At 41.9% G+C, this 25,895-nt stretch overlaps 1 protein-coding gene across 1 annotated transcript in view; it reads right to left on the reverse strand.

The window, feature by feature from the left end:
• rbpj (recombination signal binding protein for immunoglobulin kappa J region) overlaps positions 1-25,298 on the reverse strand; it is a 42,192-nt gene extending 16,894 nt beyond the window's left edge. The window contains exons 1-2 of the mRNA XM_022764178.1: positions 25,163-25,298; positions 687-725 (exon numbers count right to left, since the gene is read on the reverse strand). Of these exons, the coding sequence (XP_022619899.1) occupies positions 687-725; positions 25,163-25,182 (59 nt within the window). The 5' untranslated portion in view covers positions 25,183-25,298. The remainder of the gene's footprint in view (positions 1-686; positions 726-25,162) is intronic.
• Between the last annotated feature and the right edge of the window lie 597 nt (positions 25,299-25,895).

A 25,895-nucleotide genomic window follows, 5' to 3' on the forward strand; every position in this document is an offset into this window, starting at 1 on the left:
TACGGACGATCTTGCAAAGGACTAAAACTACACATGCATTGTCGTCGGCGTTGCTGCTGCAACATGCAGCCATGCGGTGCTCTATTTTATTCTGTGGTTTTTGCAGATGCATGTCTAACTTAATCTGCATCAACCCTCTTCTGGAAATCACCACCGCAAATGATCTCCTCAACGCTGACAGGTCGGCCAAGAGTGAAGTTGATGCCTTTGCATTTCTTTCTGATTTGCGCATATGTTTTTTTTTTGTTTTTTTTTTCCAAAGGCCATGTGCCCATTGACCAAATATGAAAGGTAATACACCTTTTTCTGATTATAACCTTTCAAGACACCTTGTGTACAGCTAGAAAATTCATAATCCCTGTCGGATTATGAAGGTGGAGGTGGAAATTGTATTGAAAAATATTTTGATGTCAACATGAATATGTTCAATTGAGGTATTAATATCATCTAAATACTATAAAGTATAAAAGGAGGAGTTTGTCGTTTTTTTGACCCATTATAGTCAACTGCTTTTAAAGGGTTTTGAAAAAGGGAGCTCATTTATTTACTAGGGGAGATGTGCTGTTACTGTATTCACCAGAATGTGTCTACACTACACACAGGTAGACATACAAATACCACTGTGACAACCAACAAGGTCTTAAGGGAAGATTATGTTGTGTGGACGTGTGTGCACGCACACTCACCTTGTTAGGCGCTGTGGCTGAGGGCGCTCCCCGAACTTCCTGCAAAGACACAAAGTGAGAAGAAAACATGAGTGGGCTGGTTATCGACCACAAACACACGCAGAGTAAACACTGCATTACACAATGGTGCACGTATACAAACACAAACACGTACGTGTACACACACACACACACACAAACACTGTGGCCCTGACAGTGTGTAGTGACTCTGTGCAGAGGCAAGTGACAGGATGTGTATTTTCTTGTTTTCATGGCCGCAGGCAGGTTAAAGCAAGAGTACAGACACTGAACTTTATTCAGATTAATTCCCATCAACGGCATGTCAAAACAGGTTGTGCATTAACAGAAAAAAAAAGAAGAGCAGCTGCTCTTGTTTCAGATTTCACTAAAATATGACACTATTAATATTATATTTCAGGAAGTCGAGTGCAACAGACGAGTCGACAACTCATACACGACAAACCACATGAACCCCAACTATGCAGCCTGGACACCTTGAGATCACAGAGGCCTCAGAGGAAAGCTACACACACTTATCTTGGTTATTGAGGTTTTTGCAACTTACAGCTTTAAACGTCTAATAAACTGTAGACGTGGTTGTGACCTCACTGTTTGACTATATGATAGTAGATCCATTCAGGTGGAAGGTGATTAAGAGTGTAGCAGGCAGACACTACAGCAACAGCTTTCAGGCTTCATGTGTGCCTGATCTGAATTGCAAAAATGGAACAAGTGCATCTGACTTGATAATTTCCTGACGCAGCTTCCAGTTCAATGGTGCGTAATAGTGGAGGGTAAACTTCACTCGATCTGAGGCAACATGCAGCCTTTCTGAAAACCAGATCGCTGGGATATAACACGGTAAATGCATCCGTGTTCTAAAAGATATGACTAATTTCATCACGTCACCGGTCTTTATAAATGACCAGTGGGTGGTGTGACTCTTACACAACAAGTAAACTAATTAACTGGGATTTGTATGCAAAGTCACGGTGAAGTGTGGCAAAATATACAAAATGAAAATGTTTGAAAATGATTCATTTTGTCTAAAAGTGAGACTACCAAAAAAAAAGTGGCACATCTTGCAATATCAAGGGCAATTAATATGCTTAATTAATACAGCAAGGGAGGAAGACACGTGCATAATGGCTCATTTCACTTTTCAAGAATTAATACATTTCTGCGACGTCTTCTCCCCTCAACTCTGGATCTTTCTGCTTCATATCTTCATGACATTACAGTCAATTAATGATGAATTTCCATTATCATGACAGCACCATATACTGTCACTTGCCATAAAGATTCTGTCCTAAGAGTGGACAGACAACTTACAGAAAAATTCAGCCTGCTGGAAGCCTGATGAATCAGTAAACTGCGGTTGACTCATAGCGGAGAGCTCTTAGTCATATGTTGTATGTAACAAGGAAACCACAGCCTAGAGATGTAGAGAGAAAGGCTGTAAACTTGCAACATGTCACAGCTGAGGATGACTGTTTTCTGGTCAACTTTTTTTTTTTGTCTGTAAAAAAACTGACATGTACAATATGTTACAAGAAATATGGTCTGATCTGCCTTCCTTGAACACACAAGCGCACTAACACACAAAATATCCACAAAAGGTAATATAAGAATACCTGTAAAAGCTGTTAGAGGGCAATAAAAAGGGACAGTAAAGCAAGACCAAAGCGCTGAAATTTAAATTTATATGTTTCATTAAAGTGCAAATAAAAAAACAAAAAAACAGTGTTGATGTGCCACTGATACAAGCGGAAGAGTGGAGAAAAGAAGGGTGAAATGTTAGTGAGAGTTGTGAATGTAATAGCAACTTTTTGCCTATTCCTTTCTACAGGTTCTCTGTCATCAGTGCAGGTGTTAAGAGTACACACCTTATGTTTGTCATGAGCCATTCAGTAAATGACCCTCGGCTCAGTATGAACCACACAATTAAAGTCTTATTAGTCTCAAATAGAAAAAAGGTGTCATACTCCCACATGCTCTTTTGCTATTTAAGTATCAAAGCCAGTTATGTTGATTCAAAACATGAGCGAATGGCTTGTAAAACATCCATGTTTGACACCTAGTGCCCTGAAGAGCCAGGAAGTTGTGCCAGTTTTTTATCGTTTTGATTTCATTAAAGCTTCAAATAACAATTATTTATTATCGATTAATCTGCTAATAAAGTATTTGCTGCAGCTCTAAATCAAATCGTGAGATTATGTGACAGTTATGTGACAATACTCGCTCATAGACGACACATTCCCTGAGCATCACTCCAATGTTACTTCAGTGCACATAGGTTTGTAGTGAGGTTAAAACAATACTGGAAATTTCCTTTAAAGCTCTTTACTGAGTGTACGGACTGTGCAGAGTTAACGCTTTTCAAACTCATGTGACACAAACATACTCAACGCCGACCCTAAAACCACGTTAGTCATTGAATCATGAATCTTGTGTACTGTATGTTCGTCACAGTGTCTATTATACCACCACAGTAACAAACGGCTCATAACACACGGCTGGGATAAAGAGGAGGTAGCATGCAGAGGTGATTGTATAGAGGGGTTGTGTGTGTGTGTGTGTGTGTGTCTGCAAGAAGGATACAGTGTGAATAAGTCAGATTTTCTCCTTGTGTAGGATATGGTAGCTTTGCATGTCAATACATCAATAAACACTCAGTGTGTGACTCGGTTGATTGGAGGTTTTGGAAGGCACAGTGTGAAATTAAAAAAAGGAGCACGCAAACACAAGTTGAGGGATGAAAATAACAAACAAAAAAGCAAAAGAAAGAGGCAAAGGGGGAATAAAGGGCAGGAGAAAGCGAGTGAAACTGAAAACATGATTGGTGCAAGACCCAGAAGGAGGGAGTGGAGGTGGAATAATTATAAAGGAGGGCAATCAATAAGGTTCCCACAGTGAAACACTGATGCCTCAAATGGCTAATGGATTCCAGACGGCTCTCCCTCTTTCTCCCTCCCCTCCTCCTCCCCTTCTAAACCTCACCCCCTCCACTGCAAACAGGGAGCAATGGAGGAAGGGATACTGCAGGGAAAAGTGTAGTGTGAGATTAAAGGCGAGGCGAGGCGGGGCAAGAAGGAATAGATGGCGTGTTGTGGAGAAGAGGGAGAATGCGATCTACGCAGAGATGAAGTGCGATGATTTAGTGGTGGATACACAGAGAGAAAAGGCAAGTGAAATAGGGGGAGTCAGAGAACAAGGAGCCATGTCTGCACACAAGGAGCATGAATCAGTCATAGCAGCATTTACTTGCTATTTTTTAAACATTCTGAAACATCCATCATAAAAAATAAAAATAAAATCAAAGCAAAATTCATTCCCACGCATGATAGACGCTTTTTCTAAGAATACATGCGTTTGTGTGTGTATTTAAAACATGCATACATCCAAATTCATGTGAAGTCGTGCTGCATACAGAGAATGGTGGAGGCGGTCAGAGGTGTTAAGGAGGTGGGTTTGCAAGTTCTGTGAAAAACCACGGTCCACGTTTCCTCTCACCTCCATGAGCTCACTTTAAAAACACACTCAGCGTAGATACAAAACACCAAAAAGAGAAGACGACCAAACACAGGAAACCGCAAAAGGTAGAGTTGCAAAGGCAAAAGAAAGCTGACTGTTGCATCTGCAGTTTTTCAGGGACTTGACAGTGAAATGCAACTTTTCATGAAATAGTTCATCACAGTTCAATTTCTGATTTTTTTTTTTGACTTTGTTTTATATTCAGATTTACTTCAATCGTCATAAGTTGCATTCAATATCAAAATGACTTAAAAACAAAAGGTAACCTAAGCCCAGAGTACTTGTTTTTGTATTTCAACATCATTTTGCAATGCTTTTTAAATGACTTTATGATTTTTGTTCTATTATTTTGCCTAACTTTGTTTCATCCTTTTAATCATTTTTCTTGTGAAGCAACGAGAGCTCAATCTCTGCAAAAGTGCTACATGGGTCGTGCTTAAATTCATGCCTGAAAACAAAATGTGTCTCATCTTTTTCCTTTGCACCTCTGACGTGTACTGCAGCACCGAACACAGGCAACTGCAGCCACTAAAACTGATGTTTCTTTGCACCTAATGCAAACACAGACAGTCTGTGAATGCAGGCCAGGGGGTCGGCGGAGGAAAAGGAAGCTCTGTGTAAAGAGGAGTTTCATCTGATTTGCTCTCCATCCGCTATGACTACTCTCCCTTCCCTCCTTCCTTCCTTCTCCTCCTCCTCCTCATCTCCTGCTTACTATCACTTATTCCGCTGGACACAATGAGGGTGAGAGACACTGTGGCCTGACAGCAGCGAGAAAACAAGTGACAATATCCCTATAATAAGACAGATGGCAACAGGGGTCACAAGTGCATTAAGCTCACAACAGGTCTCTCTTATCATTTTCAATGGGTGGAGTGACACAGATAGACTGACAAAGGGATATAGAGCTAATGTTTTTTTTTTAAATATATTTATTTAAATGCAGTTTTGTAACAAAGAAAAAAAGAAAAATCACCCGAGGAAACAAAAGCCTAAGCACCAAATTTTAAGAGTTTGCTAGTTTGACAGTGACAATCATGACAGCAATGTTTCATCATAATATCTGTGACAAGCATAATATGACACAGCTGGAAACTTTTTCATTTAGCATTGCATACAACTGCACTTTTTATTCTTTTTTTTTTTACATGATGCAAAACTGTTGAACTGACTGAAATTCTGTCACCAAACCCACAAAAGGAGAATATGGGGAAGCATTATTTTTCCATACACGATTATGTGTATTAAGCATTTTAAAGTTCAGCTGCGCTTTCTATGGGGCTATGCTGGTCTTTTTGTATGAAGCACAACTTGCACACACTCTGTAACATCATCTCTTCTCCCTCACCCTCATCTTTTTTTACATTCAGATGCACCACAATGAACTGCTGGCTGTATGAATTCTTCACTTTCTCTGCCTTTTTTAAAAACCCAAAAACAATAAAACAATAAAAAAAATTACTGCATTACTGGTAAATATTTCTGTACCAACACAACTGCGTCCAAATAGCAGTCACATCAACCCAACAGGATAAAGCATTCCAGTTGTTACAGCACATCTAAATTTCATTATTGTGCAATTTCAGCAGCAGTGCTCTTCATGTTCTCTAGAGATTGACAATATAAACAGAGACAAAACCACCTCCCTCTTCACAAACCTCAGCCGCTCTGCATTCACAACTTGTAAACTAGAAAACTAATTTCCCATACTTTTCTCATCCCTTTCAGGTCTGTTTATGAACCCTGTAATGGGGCTTTTTTCTTTTTCTTTTTTTTACTTTGGCAATCTCCTATTAGGAACCTGATAGGCCCATTAAACTGCTAAGCCAACTGACTGTTAGCTTACCCTGGCACAGTTACTAATGGTGTGTAGCCATTAAAAGTGTGCCAAGGCCAGTGAGCTGGTAGAAGATGGGACAAACTGTTGTTCCATTTACATGTGAGTGGTGGAAGAGGATGTCCTGACTCGGTGCTTTCACTGGGAAGTGAGAGTGACGTCACCGTTGGCTTACAGAGGTGCGCTGAGAGTGGCTGTTGTGTAATGCATGTGTCCATCATTGCAAAAGACTGGCACTTAGGCCTCGAGATTTTCTAATAGAGACTCTTGTTAACGTGCTATTTGGTGAATATCAAAGCAAACTGAGCCAAGATAAGGAAAGCTGAGGCTGTGGCATAACGCCACCGCAAGACAGACAGACTAATTCAGGATCACTGCAGGATCAGCTGCAATGATCAGTCAATTAATCAAGTAGTCAATCAACAAAACAATAATCTGCAGAAGGTCCTTTTTCAAGCAAAAACAAACAAACAAACAAACAAACATTTGCTGCTTCCAGATCTTCAAATGTGACAATGTGATGCTTTTACATTTCATAGGGTTTTGTCGCTATTTTCTGACATTTCATAGACAAAAAATTTAATGATTAATCAAGAAAATTAATCAGCAGATTAATCGATAATGACAAAATATTGTCAGTTGCAGCCTTAAGTAAAAAATAAACAGTAAGCATGTCTGCCATTGTGTTTTTATTTTCAATTTTACTATGATTTTAAAATGATAATTATCATCTGATCTCATCATCTCATCGTGAATGTCTGAAGAGTTCTGCTCCTGTTCAAGGGTTAATGGAGGATGATTTATTCTGTATATATCATCCCTTATAGATGTCAATTTATGTAAAGCTACAATTAATTATCTTAAAGCAACCACAATAGTGTGTAAACAGCAGTTAACTGTTTTAATTACCATCATATTTTAAAGACAGGCTCAGTATAACTCGACATTCCCAGTAAAGACAAGATTTTAAACAGCAACCGTCTGAAGTCAGCGATTTTTCTCCATTTAATTTTAAAGACTGTGGCTGGCACAAGCGCCTTTCTTTGCGCCGTCTGTTAGCTCAGCTGGCTTGTGACTGACAGAATGAGGGTCCCAACAGAACCGCCGAGCGTGTTAACTACTGGCTCAAAGTTTTAAGACGCAGAAAATTCAGAGGGACGTGAACAACGTGAAAGTAAAACAGTCATTCCTGTCATGTCACCTCTTTGTTTACCGGAATGCACATATTAATCTGAGACAGTGTTTCACAGTGTAAAGGAGTAGTGGCTGATATTTCCATTTTGCAAACCCAAGCTGTCAGCTCACACTTTCACAGCAGTGGTTTACCCTCATCAGCCGAACTGTTCTGGATGCTGTTTGGAACAAAACTGAAACCTGAGAGTCATGGGAAAATTGATAAAAGCTCCTCCATCCTGCCAACAACAATATTCTGAGGGAGAAATGAAATGCTTGTAATGTTACTGGAAGTATGAGGCATTAATATGTTAATATTGAAATATATTGATTCTTATCATTCAGGAGATGTAACCAGTCCAAAAGAATGATCGTCATTATTACCAGCATTCCCAAGATATATTTAACATATGAAAGATGTTTTCAATATTAGTTTATCTTTATAATTTTACCTACTAAACCCTTAAAAAATACAATTCCTATTATATTGGCTGCTTTAGAGTACACACACACACACACACACACACACACACACACACAAAAATGTGCAGACTGACACTACACTGACACTTTAATTTCTCAGAGGCTGAGCACAAGAGCAGCCACAGGGTGACGGAGCATATTTTTGTGGTAGCTTATTAAACCCAACACCTCTAACCAACAGCAGATACGACTCAAACGCACACACAGCAAAACTCCACACCCAACCTGCCCTCAGGCCTGTTTCACAGACTACACATGCAACCGCAAATGCTCAAGTCTGACAAGCATCTTTTAGAATAAAAAAAAAAAGATTAATCAAATCTGGGCCAGAGCTGGATGATGGCAAGGCACAGATATCCAGTGGTCCAGAAGAGTGTGTGGAACTGGGTGAAGACGCTTTTCATTTTCAGTTTGCCAGCATTAATAAACATTCTCCTTTTCAGCACCATATTTAGGCCTCATGTCTTTATTTGATCTTGAGATTTTGGCAAGCATTTTCACATGTTAGCAACAGCCAGCAATATGACAACAACAATTCATGGGTACGTGAACAATTCACACGTGCATGCAGCCTTATAACCTTTTTTCAAAACACTTTTTTTCCTATTGTGCTGGAATGATCTGCACAGGAACCCTGTTTTTGATACTGGTGATTTCTGATAATCAAGTATTTTCCAATCAAAGATTTCAGGTTCTAGTTGCTCAAATGTTTTTCCCTTTGTTATATATGATCTAAAACTAATTATCTTTGGATTTTGGACACTTGGTTGGACAACAACAAGCAATTTGGATATGTAACCTTTGGACAGAGGGAATTATAACAGGCATTTTAGCAAAACAATTCAACAACTTTCCAAAATAGGAACAAAAACAAAAATGGATACTCAGGCTATCAGGCAGCAGCTAGTTTCCAATAGATCTATGTTTGATGATGACAAAAAAACATGTTCGGTTTTAGTTTAAACACCAACTCCACCTTCGCTTTGTATGTTGGCACATGTTTAAAGGTTCGTCAAGTTTCTAAAACCACCTGGTACAAAAACATTACTCCTCACAACTGTGCCTCTAGTTTAATCTCACACACACCCACCTCTATGGCAGAAATCCAAACTTTATTATTTTATACATCCATGCTCCAGGAATAAATACTTATGGGCATTAAATGTTGCTTCTCAGATGTCTATTCAAAAATAAGTATATTTTGCGAGTGCATCTGCAGTGCAATGATATGCTGGAGAATGAATAAAATTAACCTCCGGATGCAGCGTGGCGGGAAAACAGGGTGGGTTCTCTCATCATTCTTTGACACCTAGTATGACATATGAGGTATTGGTGACAGAGAGGGGTGGCAGTTGCTATGAATAGAGCATCGACCACCCACCTCCACATGCTAACACACAAACACATGTAACACACGTCAACACAGGCGAATGCAACGGGGGAGGGGGGTTGATTGAGGGAGTGTGAACGCAGCCTGACGCTCATACGGGGATGTGTTTGACAGCTGTGACTGACAGTCCAAACGGTGCCGAGGAAAAAACACACATGAACACCCGAAGGCTCAGAAGAGACCAAAAATACACACCCTGACATGTCCTCAGCACTGTGCCAGACTGAAAAGACACATACACTAATGCAAAAGTGCACAAACACTTGCTCTGTTGCTCCAGCGTATGTCTGATAAATCTAATAAATCAACAGGAGCAAAGTTAACTTTTCTCAAACTTTGGCATGCTGTGGTAACACATGTACAGCAGGGTTGCAACAATATGGTCAGATCAGATATGGTTATCTAACAATATCAACTTTACGAGGCCATATTCTGCAGGGCAGATGGTTTTACTACCAATACTTTGTTTGACCATTGATGTGGTCAACAATTAAGTTAATAAACTGCTTAAAATATGCATCCTTAGTAGGAACTGAGCCATAGAAGTACTGCATTTCATACCGATGGAGAGCGATAACTGTGGTGAGCAGGAGGACTGAGAATAGCTTTGAAATATTGCGAAATTAAAATTTTCCCTGCATAATTAAAAGGGAGATTAATGAGCCTTTGTACAACCTCCTTCATGCTTATTTCACCATCAACATGCACTGCCAGCAGCAGACACAGGGAAAAACAGAGAGCAGCCAAGGCTTATCATAGTTCTGACATTTTTAAAAGGAGGTGCTGGGAAAATCGGAGAATGATACAGAGCCGCTGTGTGTTAGTACCACACCATCCTGATGGAGGAGCATAAATCCCTCAACTCATCTGTCCATAGACACTATATTGAATACCAAACGCTATACAAAAACACAACAGGAACCACTCCTTTTCATGGGAACTGAGAGGCACTGTGCAGGAAATAATGTCTGCCCTCACAGGAATGGAGACACTGTAACATCAGCGACAACTTCAGCATAGAAACTGCAGGCCATGTTTCCATTTTTAGAGGCAAAGTTGAGAAAGAGGCACAGAAGCTCGTCCTGTGACTGCTACATCAGTTCATGAAGTTTATGTAGTATATGAATGTAAGAAATGTTTTAAGTGGATTAAAATAATTGTTCTTTAAATTGAGATTGATCACAGTTGAACCTAACTGCCTGCACTACAAATGTAATTTAAATAAAAGCATTTACTGTAGCTGATGCTCTTATCCAAGCTGGTGTACAGTGACTGAGCTTTCCTGTGTTGCTCAAGAATCGACTTCTAACGAACACAGTGGGTGTGTAATATTTGCGAAATATAATCCATTAGATTTCAAAATATGCGAGCGATCAAAGGAAATGCATGTGATAGATCAAAAACTTGACATTTCACTGTAGAGTAAGAGCTAAAACAGTAAAGGGCTCACTGGAATCTGGTGAAATATGCAACTTCAGAAATATTCGTTTCTCCAAAATGAGCTCACATACAAAAACCTTTTGGCAGCATAATTCAAACTTGATCTCTGATGCTGTGGAAATGATAATATGTGACACCTTTGGCTGAGCACTTTCATGTTTTGTCTAGATTGCAGATAGACAAACATACATGGACACACACACACACACACACACACACACACACACACACACCTATCCTTTGTAGAGCTAGGGATTCCCAGGGGACTGAAACACAACACACAGACGCCAGACGCCATCATTCATATGCTCAAGGTCAAGGGTTAGGGGTTGACCTCTGGGGTCAACTAGCAGGCAGTGTGTTCATGCACCAGTGTGCATATGAATGTGGCCTGAAACAGATCATACTAACATACAAACAGGGCTAAGGCTAGTTCTGACAATAAACAACAGTACCAGAACCATCATTTATTTTTGATGGAGAAATCACTTATATGTTCATTAGGTCCTTAAGAAGATGCAAAAAGCTCCATCCGCCAACTCTGTCTATAAAAAGCATGGGTGCCGATTTAGATCATATAACTCTATAATTCAAGAAAAGACATTTATTTTGTTTTAAAATACATTTTAACTTTAATTTTAAAAAGTAAGCCACTTCAGTGTCATTATCTCTGATCGTCCAAAGCAGATCTTTTTTCACAGTGCGCTTGAAATACACTCGTTATAACCTCAAGAAAACTGTAAGCGTCAATCTGTGTCTAATTAAACCCTTTTTCACACATCTGTCACCCATGGTGGGTCATCTGTACTCTGACACAGGCTAAGTGTGAATATGAGGTCACATATCTGACTGCGTGTATGGATTTGACACGTACACACTCGTCTCTCTCTCTCTCAGACACACACACACATACAGTAGAGCTCCAGGACAGTGCACACAAACAGCAGCGTGAGAGAAAGAGGAGGGATGGGATGAGGGATTAGGCCTGTAAAAAGGTGTCTGGTTTCCCTGCCTGAGGGCTGATAGCAGATATCACAACTCCTCGGAGTGGCTGTACACCTTATTATCAACACCATGCTCCCTCGCAGCTTCCACTGGCCTCTGTAGCCAAGGGCCGCCTCAGTGACACCAAATATATGAACCCTGCTCTAACCATAGCTGAAAACAACATGCTTATACACAGAGTTACAAGAGAAAACTCGTCGGCAAATTTATTTACTCTCTGTTAAACATATGTGGAGCAATTTGTCTACAACTGTACCATCAGTGGCTATAACACTGAACTAACAGATAAACCAAAGTTGCTTATGATTAAATCTAAATCACAGGTTGTAAGTGTGAGACTTTGCTGATTTTCTTTACCTTACATTATAGTAAAATGACTATCTTTGAATTTCGGACAACACAAGACAACGGAAGATGTCTCCTTGGGAGACTGAGAAGCCACAATATACATTTTTCATTGTTTTTTATACGTTTTACAGACCAAACAATAAACCGATTAATCGCAAAAATAACTGGCAGATTAATCAATAATGCAAATTATCAGTTGCAGCCATATTTTTTTATAAACAAAGACTTATGGCAGTCTAGCAAGTGGTGCATTCATCCAATCAGGTGCATGAGAGGTTCATGTTAATGTGTGAGAACAAGAGGACTGAGCCATCTATCATATAGCATAAACTGACATCTGTCAACAAGCTTTTGGTATTTTCCAGACACAGTAAGTGAAGTGAATTCATGTGCTGGTGTTGCCAGGTTAACCTGTTAAAGGGCATGCCTTCATGCCTTACTCAGTGAAGCTGTGCCAAAAAATCAGCATGATATGAAAGACAAAAGCATGCTCGGATTGAGACATTGTGCTCCTTGAGAGTTACCTGTGTGTGACGTGTTTTCAAAACTTTCAAGACCAGACAGAGAAAAATGGGTGGAAAAAAAAACATGTCTCACCAAGCAAGTGAATGTGTTTGTGTGAAGGGGACTTCAGGCTAAGTGGGAGAAATTTGGAAATTTGAGCCTGCTGGCTACATTAGCCCTGGCAGCCTATTGAAAAATACCTGCATACTGATGTCACGGCCCCAACACACATACACACACATACACACACCAAGCACAAACATCAGGCCTTTTCCTTTAATACACACTCACTTCCTCCGCAGCATTGTGCCATGCTGTGTGTGGCCTGCAGCATGGGTATCACGCACACATCTTTCAAGCACATATTTAATCATTGAGAAAAAACTGTCACGAGTGAAGGCAGCCAAGTTTGGGCAATAAACTCGTATCCTAAGTCGACCCTGGAAAAGTGTTGGGGTGTGTGTGTGTGTGTGTGTGTGTAGGCGAGAAGGACAATGAGAAAGACGTAAATAGAGGACAAGGAATGGACAGAAAGCCTTCAAGACAGCAAGCAAGAAAACGGAGAGACGTGGCTGGAGTTGGAGGCTCGCTCTGTGCTTGGCACCGCTGCCTGGCATGTGCCACCATGCACGCCAACAATCGCTGCAGGCAGTCAAGAGTGGTGAGGGCAGGGTCACTACGAATATTCTCACAGTCCTGCCAGTTAGCAAAGTTTCTACGAACCATCCACAACTGCCCACAAGAGAGAGAGAATATGGATGTGAAGAAACAAAGGACCAGTCCAAAAGAAAATATGATTTACATATGATAAAAACACATAATAGTAGTAACAGTGGTAGCTCCTGATGCAAAGAAATTGACTCCAACCTAGATTTAAAAAGCACTCATGATTAATAACAGTTAATCATCCAGCCTCAATCTTTCAATGTGCCTTTAGTGGAACCTGTTAATAGTCTTTCCTGCTTCAAAAGTGAGCAATAGTAATACCTTGACTATCTACCACACTGTTATTGTTACAAGTTGTCAACCTCATCAGAGTCAAAACTTGAAACTTTATCATTGGTGGACTTGACCTTGCAAGACTCTGAAATGTGATGAAACATTGAGATTTCTCTGTTTTGAGGTTGTCGTGGCAAACCGCGGAACAAAACTGAGTCATATGTCACTGTATGAGTATATTAAGAACATTTCCCCTAAATCTACTTTCGGCCATTTCCCCTCACATTAATCCACCCTGGCTGCCAGCTTACAAGTCGAAATGAGACAAGGGCAAGATGAAACAAAAGAATGAAGGGCGATGTGATCAGAATCACAAAAGGCCAGAAAATGATCTTTTATAAGAAATAAAAGTTTAATGTTGCAAGGAGGAACCCAGAGAACTCAGTTGACTAAGTTAACTGACTTCTGATGAGTTGTCCGACCCTCAAGGCTGACTGACTGCAGATGGCAGAGGTCTGGTAGCTGCCCTGAGACGCCCCGCTGGGGGCAGAATCAAGGGCAGGGCTCAATGGTGTGTGTGGGTGTGTGTGTGTGTGTGTGTGTGTATAGAGTTGGGTGGGTCACATCAGTCTGCACTTGCAAGTGCCTGCATACACATATACACACATAAACACACACATACACAGGGCACCAGCTCCATCTGTCTTTGACATGGGAGAGCTTAATGACAGAGGTTGAAAAGCCAAAGAAAAGGCCTCCTCGTTCTCTCTCTCTCTCTCTTTCTCTCCCTCTCTCTCTCTCCTTTCATTTTCCTTCCCTCCACCTCGCTCCCTCTTGACCGCACTCTCCAACATCAATGCTCCATATGGAGCTCTCTGGACAGACTTTTTAAAACTCGTCTTGGCCTGGCACACAATCAAATAGACATCTAGACGTACACTCACTTGCTGTACACATTAACGAGTGTAATCTGGCGGAGAGGCTGGAACATACTGAGCAAGTGCATACTCCATTACTTGTGCACATATAATATGTCCTGAACACGAAGTAATGAAGTTTCCAGTGTGTGCTGTGGAGCCAACCTGGACTTGCACACGCGCACGCACACACACACATACACACACACACATACACACCCCTTGATGCTTGCTCTATCTTTAATGAAGTCTCCTTTGTGAATCCCGCAGCTCTGACTCTGTTTTCTCTTTACCGCCTGCCACCTGGCTCCATTCAGTCCTCAGATAACAAGTGTCCTAAATTAAGACTTCTGACCAGTCGCAGTGGATCTACAAAGATGTCATCCCTGAAATGATGTGCCTCAATTTAAAAAAAATTCAATAGAGAGCGTGGTATTACTGAACACAAGGTTAAACCACTTCACCCAGAGAGAGAAAAATGAAACTGGTCGAGGATACAGCGTTTTGGTAGAGAAAATTCATGAGTGGGCTTGTTGTTCTCTGTTCAGGCAGACAGATGATAGAGGAAACAGTTAAAAGCTGTAGAGCACCGCATTATCACACCTCAGGCAGGTTTACATAGACGGACAGAAGAAGATCTCCTCTTCTCAGTAAGATACCAAATATAGCCAAAAAAAACAACTGTGTGGTTCATGTGGAAATAGAATTTTCCACTTAAATTTGTCTTTCTTCACCCACAGCTTTGGCAAGTAAGAAACCTCATTCGATATCCTATTTCAATTTAGTAATTAAGTCAAGGAAAAATATTGTTGCTACTGTGTAGAAAACAAAAGCCTTGAACAGATCTTTGGATCACAAAACTTTACTGCTACTTGCACAATCTCGCTAATAAGTCAATGCTAAATTCAACATGTTTTTTACTGTCCTATCTTGTGAGGTTGCAGTTAAAACATGTCTGAGGTCACAAAAATGGAAGTGGTTAGTTTATATTGGAGTGGAAACATATATAATCGGGTCACAATCCAACCACAACTGTATTTCCTTTTAGGACAAATCACACTAAAGTACCTGGTGGAAATGTGGAAACAGCGCAGTGATTGCAAGCCCGCTCACTCACATTAATGTAGCAGTGTAAAAAGACATAAGAGCTGTACAAAGCCATTTTAAGTAAATACAGCCACAGGAGACGGAGAACAGAAAGTGCAAAGACATCCTGCAATGTGATCTCACAAAATTAGACATTCATGATCAAAAAACTGCAGTGAAGTGACAAGTGTGACTGTAGCCAAAGACCCACAAGAACGGCTGGGTTTAGGGTTGAGACAGGTCATGTGCTCGGGGGAAACTGTCAGGAATGAGAAGAGAGGGGACGAGGCGAGGGAGCCTTGAACCCTGAATGAACCACCCTTTCCCGCTCCCCTCTCCTCCTTCTCACTTTCTACTGAGCTGATGACTCAATGCTGCAGCGGGAACCCAGGGGGAAGGATTGTAAAGAGCCGAGATCGACCACAGAAACACTACTGAAGCTTGTGCAGAACAGCCTTCAGTGAGGGAGCAGATAGTTGTTCTAGCAAAGGAGACGATAACCACACGGCTGCCGTGTTAGCCTGCGTGAAGATATAGCTGCAGAAACACAGTTCTGACTAAGGATGTGTAGTAGTAGATATGTAAGTAGTAGACCTTCGCTATCAAATTCTTATTGAACTGTGTTAGATTGATAAACACCTGAATCTCGTGGCACAGTTCGGTGCACCTGTATGGTAAAACCAGTATATACACATAAGTTAGTATGGAAACTATTTCCTAACTCAGGCTGGGCTACACTGAAGCTTGTGGAGTTTGAGAGCTCCAGCAGGGCAGGTGCTCGACATCACAGGTCTGCTTGTTGGGAAGTGATTGTCTTATAGGGTTTTTCCACTGTGGGGAGTTAGTCGTGCTGAGCTATACCATAAGGGTCCACAATCAGTTCAGCTGTGCTAGCTCAGTGCAAGTGCTTTTCCACTGCACTGTATAGTGCAAGTTAAAAAATTAACCTGCTAACTCTGCTTATACTTTGCCTTTCTTATAACTTTTTCACAATAAAAGCATTCACCAGCTCACCAGTGGAAATTTTAGCGTGAAAAAGTCACAGCAGTAAAGGACTGGTATTAGTAGTAATTTAACACAGCTCTGATACAACTTAAAGCAATCAATAAATGGTCAAATGAAGCTGATATCTCGATGTAGAAACAGGAACACAGAGTGAAACTTAACTCCAGACCACAGAAGATTCAGGCAGAGGCTACAAAAGTGTCGGAGCTAAGCACAGAGAGACTTAGCAAGTTACAGCCATACAGCACAGTTTAGCCACTGAGGACAGAGAAGGGGACGGGCACCGGTTGGTCCATGACTGGTCCTGCTACCTAGCAGGACAGCGGCCTGGCGAGGCTCTTCTCTGCTCTGAGGCTGTAGTAGAAACACATGCTATCAAGGCTTGGCGTAGAGTAACACAGACTAGCGGAAAAACCCTATTACTAACTATGCCACCAAGTTGCGTCCTTACTGAGTTTCATTCTCATTCATCTTCACCAGCCATTAATCACAGTTCACAGAAGAGTTCCTGTAATTTTGTCTTGATTAACCAAAACTAAAAACAACCCAGAGGTGTCAGCATTTCTCACTGAAGCCAATGACAACCACGGAGCAGCCAGGTGTTTTATAGCATGACGTTAGTTGAATACTGAATATGTTTTTTTTTCTTTTTTGGGAGGGTTTACAAAGTAGGAACTTTCCCCCATAACATAACCAGTGCATTGGCTATTTTGGCTAAAGCATCACAAGCTTGCTCTGCACTCATGTACGGCAACAGTGCAGCTTCTTACTACAAATATACATAGAAAAGAAATATCTTATATCGGCACAAGCGTGGGTGTAACAAACAGAATGATTACCAACAGATGCAACAGTGTATGGCTGCAGCTAATGACCACTTATTGATTAAACTGCCGTCTCTTTTCTCAATAAATCAATCAGCTGTTTAAGTCAATGAAATGTCAAAAGCAGTGAAAAAATTTCACATCAAGTTTTTTCAGAGCTCAAAGCATCACCCTCAAATGTCTTCAGCACATACTCATGTTGAAGAAGCTGTAACCAGGAAGTGGTTGCCACAACCACTGGAACAAACAATGATTTTCATAATCGATTTATCCATAGATTATTTTCTCAAGTAGTGGATTAAATGTCCAATCAACAATATAAAACTCCAATATTTGATTCACCAGAATGCAAGACCACAAAAATGCGGGCAGCAAAATCTCACATTTGAGAAGCTGAAAACATCAAATATTTGATATTTGGTATTTTTGCTGAAAAATAAACTTAGACAATTAATTAAATAGTTGCCAATTAATTTTCTTCTCATTAACTAATCATTTGAGCTCGACAGCCATGAGATTCTATCTATCCAGTGTACAAGCCTCTTATGAGATGGGACAGTCCAAAATAAAGCCCAGTCTCTCTGGACATCTGTCAGCTCAGGCAAACTAACCACTGTCTTGCCCTGCCCTTGCCTCAAAACCACCCAAAGGACTGACTGCGCTGCATCAAGAGAAAAAAAAATAGAATTCCTGGCAGAGACAGAGAGAGGGAGAGTGAGGCACGACCTTTAGCCCACATGCTGTGAGATGATCCTCAACAAACCAAACCAAATGTAGAGACTGCTGCACGCTCGAGTGTATGTGTGCAGTTTAGTAAGGACTTTGCCAGCTCAAGACTGCTGTCTGGTTTCAGTGTTGTTGTCACAATGGGGAAGGGGGTTGTTGTTCCTGCTACTTGTTCCTCTTCAAAACACCCTATCTTTCCAAAATAGTTTACTCTGTCCTTAAGGTGGTAAATCTTAACCAAGCACACACTGATTTGCTATGAAACACAAAGATTCTCCTGCAGCTCGGTGAATAATGAGCGCTAGTTGACTGCTGGTAAATTAAAGCGAAGCCATGTTCATTTGTCTACCAGACACTTTGGCGAGTTGCGGTTGAGGTTGAAATACTTGAGGTCCATTTCTAATAAATCCAGTGGGGTGATAAATAGAGAAACCTTGCTGGTGACTTTTTAGGATAAACCATTGGATATTTTCAAAAAGCAAGTTAGTTTCCTTCCATGAGCTCATGTGAAACCTCACGTACATTCTTCAGCAGTGCGTCCAAAATGATGGCAACACTAGAGAACATCAAACTGCAGCCACAAGTGCAACGATGATCAGCCGCAACATGAACAAACCCCTCTTCGAGAATTAAAAAAAAAGAAAGAAAAAAAAAAGCATTGTTTGCTCAACCACAATCAATAGACTGTTCCACAAAATGACACACATGTCTATTACTTCATTGTGATTCTAAGCAAAGGCCAAAACCTCCTGACGTCAACAGCCACAGGAATGCCACCAGGCGGATTCTTCAGTGAAACTCTCCGGCAGCCTTAGTTAAACAACCAGACAATGCAAAGAAACATTTGGAGATAACAGTTTGCCTTTCCTGGAACCTCACTCTCTGTTCTTTTCCTTGAATATCTTCCTGACACTTGATAACTCCTTCTTGTGCCCTTCTTGTTCTCTCTCTCTCTCTCTCTCTCTCTTGCAAAAAGGGGTGGGGTGGGGTGGGGGGGTGCTGCTGCTTGTATCCGCAGGGCTGCCATCACTTGCCTGGGCAAATGCCAGCAGTGATGTCCCTGGAGGATAGCTTGCAAAAATCAGGAGCAGATATGCAGCGTTTGGGTTTGAAAACATGAAAGACGCACTCTGAATGTCATGCACTGCGAGGTTTGGAGGGTAATGATACAACTTTGCTCCAAAATAAGCTAAATGATTTGCATGAAAAGACAAATATTACAGAGAATCTGTATGATAGAACCTTATTCCTCAACCTCCTCAGTTAGGATAGCGCTGTAAAAACGTCAATTCAAAGCCTCTCACGGATCCATCAGCAGCACAGCAGAGTCATGAGCCATTTACCTACAGAGGATGGGAGTGAGATACTGCTCTGTGGCTATCAGCAACCTTTATATGATGCCACTAACAGTCCCGAGGCTACAACAACATCTCTTTCAGGAATGGGTTACTGCTGGCTTACTGCCTGCCACTCCCTTCTTATCTAATACAGTATTAGTGGCAGTTGCTTACAGCCGTAGGAGGTGGCGTTGTTAGGGGCTTTCCCAACACGGGAGATCCTGTGTATATTTGTAACCTTCCTCTGAATGGATGAACCAGTCCGGTGTGGCTGTCGGCGAACAGACAGAACGAGACACATGAACAATGCTTCTCAGCCCTCACTGCCACGGCTGAGAATAACAAGGTAATTATCAGGGCCAATAGAATAAGAAAATAAAGCTTTTCTCATAAGCGTGGCTCTCTGGTGGATTCTCCTGAAAGCTTAGAGCAGCATATTCTAGTTTTATGCAGTATATCAGAGGCCTGGCATGAGTCTGCTATTTAAAAGACAACTTCAAAAATAAAGATCCCCCTCTGTGATCCCTGAGGAGATTTTTTTTTTTACATAAAGACAAACAAAAGGGAGAGTGGAACAAACACACAAGAGTCATCGGTGCTGTGTTTAATATTTTTTCCTCTTGATTTCAGCTGCTCCAACATAGGAAGTAGGTAAGAGTTTGTTCACTGAAGTTGAATGAAAGCAAACAGGAGTCAGACAGGAGGAATCAGCTCATGTTTTCTGAATGAAACATCCTGAATGTGGAGGGACAGCGGGGGCAAAAACTGCTGACACAGTAGAAACCACCATTCCCTTGGCGAAGCTGTAATCACTACAAACAGCAAAGGAACAGGGGCAGGGAAAGGCGAACACTGGGGCTGAGGAAATTCTCTTGGAAGAGGAGAGTGAATGCGAGAAAGACAACGAGCCGCTCCAAAACAAGAGTCAGCGGAGAGGTACGCATTTCCTCCGCCTGTCGCGTTTGTCTCGTGTTAGCTTTCTGTCTCTCCCGTCCGCTCGCCTGTCTTAGCTAAGCGGTGCAGCCGATGCCAACAACAACACCAAGAGGACTTGGGCCTCTATCAAACATGACGCCAAGGCTGTTTTCAAAACCACACTGGCTTTAGATTTACATCAGAATGTTCCGTCCCATCCTCTCCGAGGCAAACAGCAGCTAGTTTTTTTTGAAAAGCCAGAGATTAAAAAAGTATGACCTCAGACTAATGCATTCCAAGCCTTGCACAAGTAAATAAATGGCCCCTTGTCGCGGCTGTTGTATGAGACATCTCACCCCCTTATCAGGCCCCAGGCTGGGAGAAATTAGGTAACACAACCCCCCCCCCCTCCAACACCGCCTCTACATGAGAAAGGTCACTAAAATGCATTATCAATAAAGAGAGCTGCTTGCTATGAATGAGCAGGAGGAAAGTAAAAGTACAGGGACATACTACGTTGGTATCTGCACACTTGAGCACGTGGCTGACGACCAAGAATAAGGAGTGCCAAACTGGCGCCAATCCAAGCCAAATTACGCAAAAATGTGCATTTCTATCCCCCTGGGTGTCTCCTGTGGTTGTTCCCCTGAGACAGATAGACACAAACAGGCTGAAGAGGGAAACAAGAGAATGAAGACACTGAGTCAACTAGGGCGTGTGTTGCTTTAAGAGGCCCATCATCGCTCAACCAAACAAGTTGAATCTGAACCCTGAATGAAACTATAGGCTTCGGGGGATATTTCAATCATGTGAAGTAATGGATATGCATGAACTTCCAAAACAATAGGCTACTGTACGAATGAGAATAAATCCCCCTAAAGATGTCTGGCGGGGGCACATTCGCTTTGGTGCTTTGCCTGTGACTTCTGTACAGCTCCCCCCTGGCTTGTAACCCCCACACGCCACACACTTTGAAGATTTTCACAGCTCTGGGTGGATATAGGGCAGCTTTGGAGGCTGCAGGATCCTGAGGTGACACACAGATCAGGTAGCTTGTATCATCTCCATCGTTAACCTATCCATCAGTGCTGCAGCTAAGGTAGCAGATTGTGTGTATAAGTGTGTGTGTGTGTGTGTGTGTGTGGACATGGGGCGGCTGCTTTGAGGGTCGGGGGGTGGGGCAACTCGGCATGTCTTTTAACTCTAGCCTAAGCTTTTGCCACCATAAAGGTCAGGGCTTCGACATCTGCTGCTCTCTCTGAACCTCTCCTTTCATAAAGGGAAGCAGGGAAGAGGAGAGGACCCTGGGGAGTGGATGCACGCACACGCACGTACACACACGCACACACACGCACACACACACACATAAACACACAGATCAACTTTTATGTCTAGGTACACTCACTCTCCTCCACACACACACACACACACTCACTTGACCAGCAACAACACAGACGCAGAGCTCAAACCATACACTCATACTAACGAATACAAGAACACAAGGTCTGTGTCTCAAACAAAGGCTCAGTAGTATCATTACACCAGCACAGAGACACTTGGCTTTTGGCCTGAAAGACTCCATCGTTCCTCTTTTTCATATATATATATATATATATATTTGTTTGGCAGAGGGATGGAGGGGGTTGAGCTAAATGGAATCCTGTCCCTCAGGGGCACAGCAAAGGCAGGGTAGTGTTGAAATAAGTGATTCATGCTTTTATCATCTCAGGTGAACAGTGCTGTTCTTTGAGCTATCACAATCATTTTCCTCACTGGCAAGGAGAGAAAATTATGAAGGCTACACTGTCTTTTTTTGTCTCTCATTTACATGAAGGACAGTGACGGTGATGTTTTTGCCAATTTGTGTTATTGTGGCAACCTACAATGTTCTGAGGATGCTATGGCAATAGAGAGAGATTTGTGTACTGTGGTAAGCAATAGGGGGTTTCCCTTGCACGTGTTGAGACTGCATCCAAAAATGAACAGGTGTACAGCAACTAAATTGTGTCTAGAGCCGAGATGATTAGACGACTGAGGGAAAATTAATCAGCAGCTATTTTAATAATTGATTAATCATACATCGACATTTTTCAAACTAAATGCTGGAACATATGCTGATCTCTGGAGATGGATAAAACAAGCAGCCTGAATGTGACAAACTAAGCAATTAATGGAGAAATTCACCAATAAGTAAAAATAGCAGTTTCAGTCCTAGTTCTATATCTCTGTGTTCTTCTCACTACTCAAAGTTTTTGTAATACTGTAATGTATGTTTAGCTTAAACGAAGATTCTCCCATGCGACCAGATGTACTTGAGATGTTGCAAGAAAACCTTAACAAAGACCACTTTATTAATGGCCATGAAATCCACTGTAAACACAAACTCAAGTTGACCACAGCCGCTCTTCTTCATGAAGGAGCAAACTACAAGTCTTCACACAAACCATCTTTCAAACCTGCAGGGAGTGAGCGTTTGATACTTAAAATATAGATTTTGGATTGTGTGTCATGTGTTTTGCAGTCCAAGCTGAGAAGCACCAGCTCTTTGGCAATTACAAGAGTTGCACACTGAATGAAAGGATCTATGCTTTGAAGTGCAGTACTTCGTAAAAACAAAAGTTCACTGTAAATGTTCGGATTAATTAGTAACTACAACCTGCAATGCTACACTTCCTGTATCAATCAGACATTTAGGATAATGTTCACCTGACGATCTTGTACTGTTTGTTGATAGATAGCTTTCAAGCAGCAATTCAACTTATGCAGAAAGACAATACAACAACACAGATCAAAAATACAGCCTATGACAAAACCCTAAAAATTCTGAAGCCTACAACATTAGCGACTGAGACAGTGAAGTCAGTATATGCTACAATCAACAATTCAATAGCAAGACATACAACTACAGCTTCTCTGTTATACTGTTAGAAGAGAGTCATAATACCATTAACAAGCCTGTGGTTGAGGAGCCCCACCCTGTGTAAAGTGAGAATCATTCAAACAGTACATGGGGGCACAGGGCTGTGGTCAGCCTCTCTGATGGCCTCAACCGTTATTGTGTACATGGCCTGCTATAAGCGAGAAAAGACCCCGTATGGCACTTTAATTTTCTGTTAAACCTCTCTCGCCCAAGCACACACCCACCCCATCTTCCTCTCACACACTGACCCCCACTCCCTGTTCCCCACTTGCGAAAAACACACACAGCCAAACACACATGAATCTGGAGATATCATCTGGACAGGTGGCCAGCCACCCAGACCTGACCCGCCTGCCCTCTTACTTGCTCCCTCCCTGCCTCCCTCCCTCTGCCTCCTCCCCCTATACCTCCCCCCTCCCAACTGAAATCAGTTCAGGTCTGTTGGAAAGCCCCAAATGAACATGCACAGTAAACCACCCCCACCCCCCCACCCCCAAATCCACCTCCCCTTCTCCTACCACCACACACACCTCCAACAAGCCCAGCAAATGTCTGTCACCCACTGAGCTGTCTGTGGGGATTATTGCCTGAACAGTGCAAAAAATAGGTTTGTGTCTAGCTCATCTGTAGGCAAATAATTTTAATCAAGGTTTACTCCACAGATTGACCAAAGCAGAAAAATACAAATGGATTTTTGAACACAACACTTGGTCCAGGGTATAGCCTGTTTATGCTGTATAATATGGTCACATTACTGACGGCACGACTAACAAAAAGAAAAAACAACACTGCTCTACTTTATTAAGCAATATATCCTTGACATTGTCTACCAATCAATTCAATGCACAATTTGAAAATGTTAACATTGAGTAGTTTCCCATTAAAAGCTTTGACTGCCTCTTATTACGCATGTATTATCTAGGGGCTATCACTGGAGGTGCACTAACCATAATGATGTCTTTAAAACTGAGAAAATGCAAGAATCCCAGAGATAAAACTTTAAATGTGACAAAGACAAAAAAGTGCTTTTCAAGTCTTGGTATTTAAACAGCTGATATTTAGAGACCATCGGGGAAGATAATGTCAAGTTCTTTACAGGAGCAAAAGTCATGGTCATTGCGTTGAGACTGATAATGAGAAACTAAATCAATGGCTCGGGCAAACTGAAAGATCTTAATCATCTTTTAGTGATGATAGGGTTAAGCACACATGGCTGTGGGTGTTTATCGTGAATTTTGTCCTTAGATGCACTCCACATCTATGGATAGCCAGTGTTAGGATGGTATTTTTAATAGCCATCTGTTTACAGAGGTCAGAGGCAGATCGCTGTTTATGTAGTAAATACTATTTCCAACGCAGTCGTCTAGCGTTACTTAAGGAGCTGCAGTTATTTTAGTATACGCTATTCACTGTGTGTGGTAGTATTTACAGCAAGCACACCGTGCAAAGCGAAAACTGTCTCACGGCGTCAGCAAATGCAGCCAAGATTATAATAAAAACACTGGCAGAGAGGATGCCTTGCTCACAAAGCCGCAACGTGTTTCAGTCAGATATCGCTAGCTGACGTCCATTATCGGACAGCTAGCTGTGTTAAGTCATGAATCAAATTCGTAAACGTGCTGCCCGGCTAACTGGTGAGCACGTTTCGACAACAAACGCAGGACCAGGAATCATACGAGTGAATTCAGCGCAAGCCAGTCGGAGCGAAAGAGACGGCATATCAACATTAAATTGTTTTCAAAAACATGCCTCGGTGGTTGTGTTTAGCTCGCTGGCTAGCCTGCTAGCTAACAGCTCGCCGTTGTCTGGGAAAAAAGACCACCGAGGGTGAAGTATCGCTTAGCTGGGGCTAGCTCACAAAACACTGCAGCAACAGTCAGCTCGGGCAAGTAACGTTAACTGGGCAAAGAAAAAAACACTCGCACGCAAACACATTGAGACAAAGAAATCACTTCTAGCGACTAGACCAGTGGCAAAAACACTGCAGTGTGCCCAGGCTAAAGCACACGGACTAAAATTAAGCTATTTCATGGCAATAACTTGTATTCTCTTCAACTCCGCTCCCCACTGCCAACCCCGAATCTCAGACTCACCCTGTCACAACAGGCGCCATCTTCCACAAACTCTCACCAAAACTCCAATACTCGCGATATCCTTTCTCTCCCACAGCCCAACAATCCGCCGAGACAACAGAAGCAGACTGGAGGTGTAGGGACGAGGGAGACGGAGAGAAAGGGGGTGGGTGAGGAAGACAGAGAAAAAGGGGAGGCGGCGGGTAGCAGCAACAGAGAGAGAGAGAGTGAGCGAAAAGGGCAGACGCCACAACAACAGGCGTGGGAAACTTCGAAGATCACGCGAGGGTTGGAAAACTCTCACAATAGGCGAGCACAGAGGGAGCGTCCCCTATCGCGAGATATGCGTGAAGTGGAGTGGTTGTTTATCATGTGGCGCTGAAATACTATTCCCACGTGTTTACCGGGTAATAAATTACAGCACAGATAGGTTCGGGGGAAAAACGCTAGTGGTGAGGAAACCCTTGGTTTTCCCAGGCTCACATATATTTAATAGTATGCGTCCTGTCTCCGCATGGCGTCTCTGTAGTATTTAGCATTTACAGATGCATGTAATAACAGCCAAAATATCATTATTTCAGACTACTTCCCAATAGTATATAGGTAACAAGCATGAGATGTGATGAGACTGCAAGGACACACAGACTTTAAATTAAAAGAGAAATTAATGGAGGGTTCCTGCAGACCAAATTTACAATTCCCCCGGGTAACGTTGCAGTTCCTATTTAGAATGTGGAAACAATGGTGTGTCCAC

This window comes from Seriola dumerili, unplaced genomic scaffold (genome assembly GCF_002260705.1).
Source record: "Seriola dumerili isolate Sdu_G_001 unplaced genomic scaffold, Sdu_1.0 BDQW01000531.1, whole genome shotgun sequence".
In the NCBI taxonomy this organism is placed as follows: domain Eukaryota; kingdom Metazoa; phylum Chordata; class Actinopteri; order Carangiformes; family Carangidae; genus Seriola; species Seriola dumerili.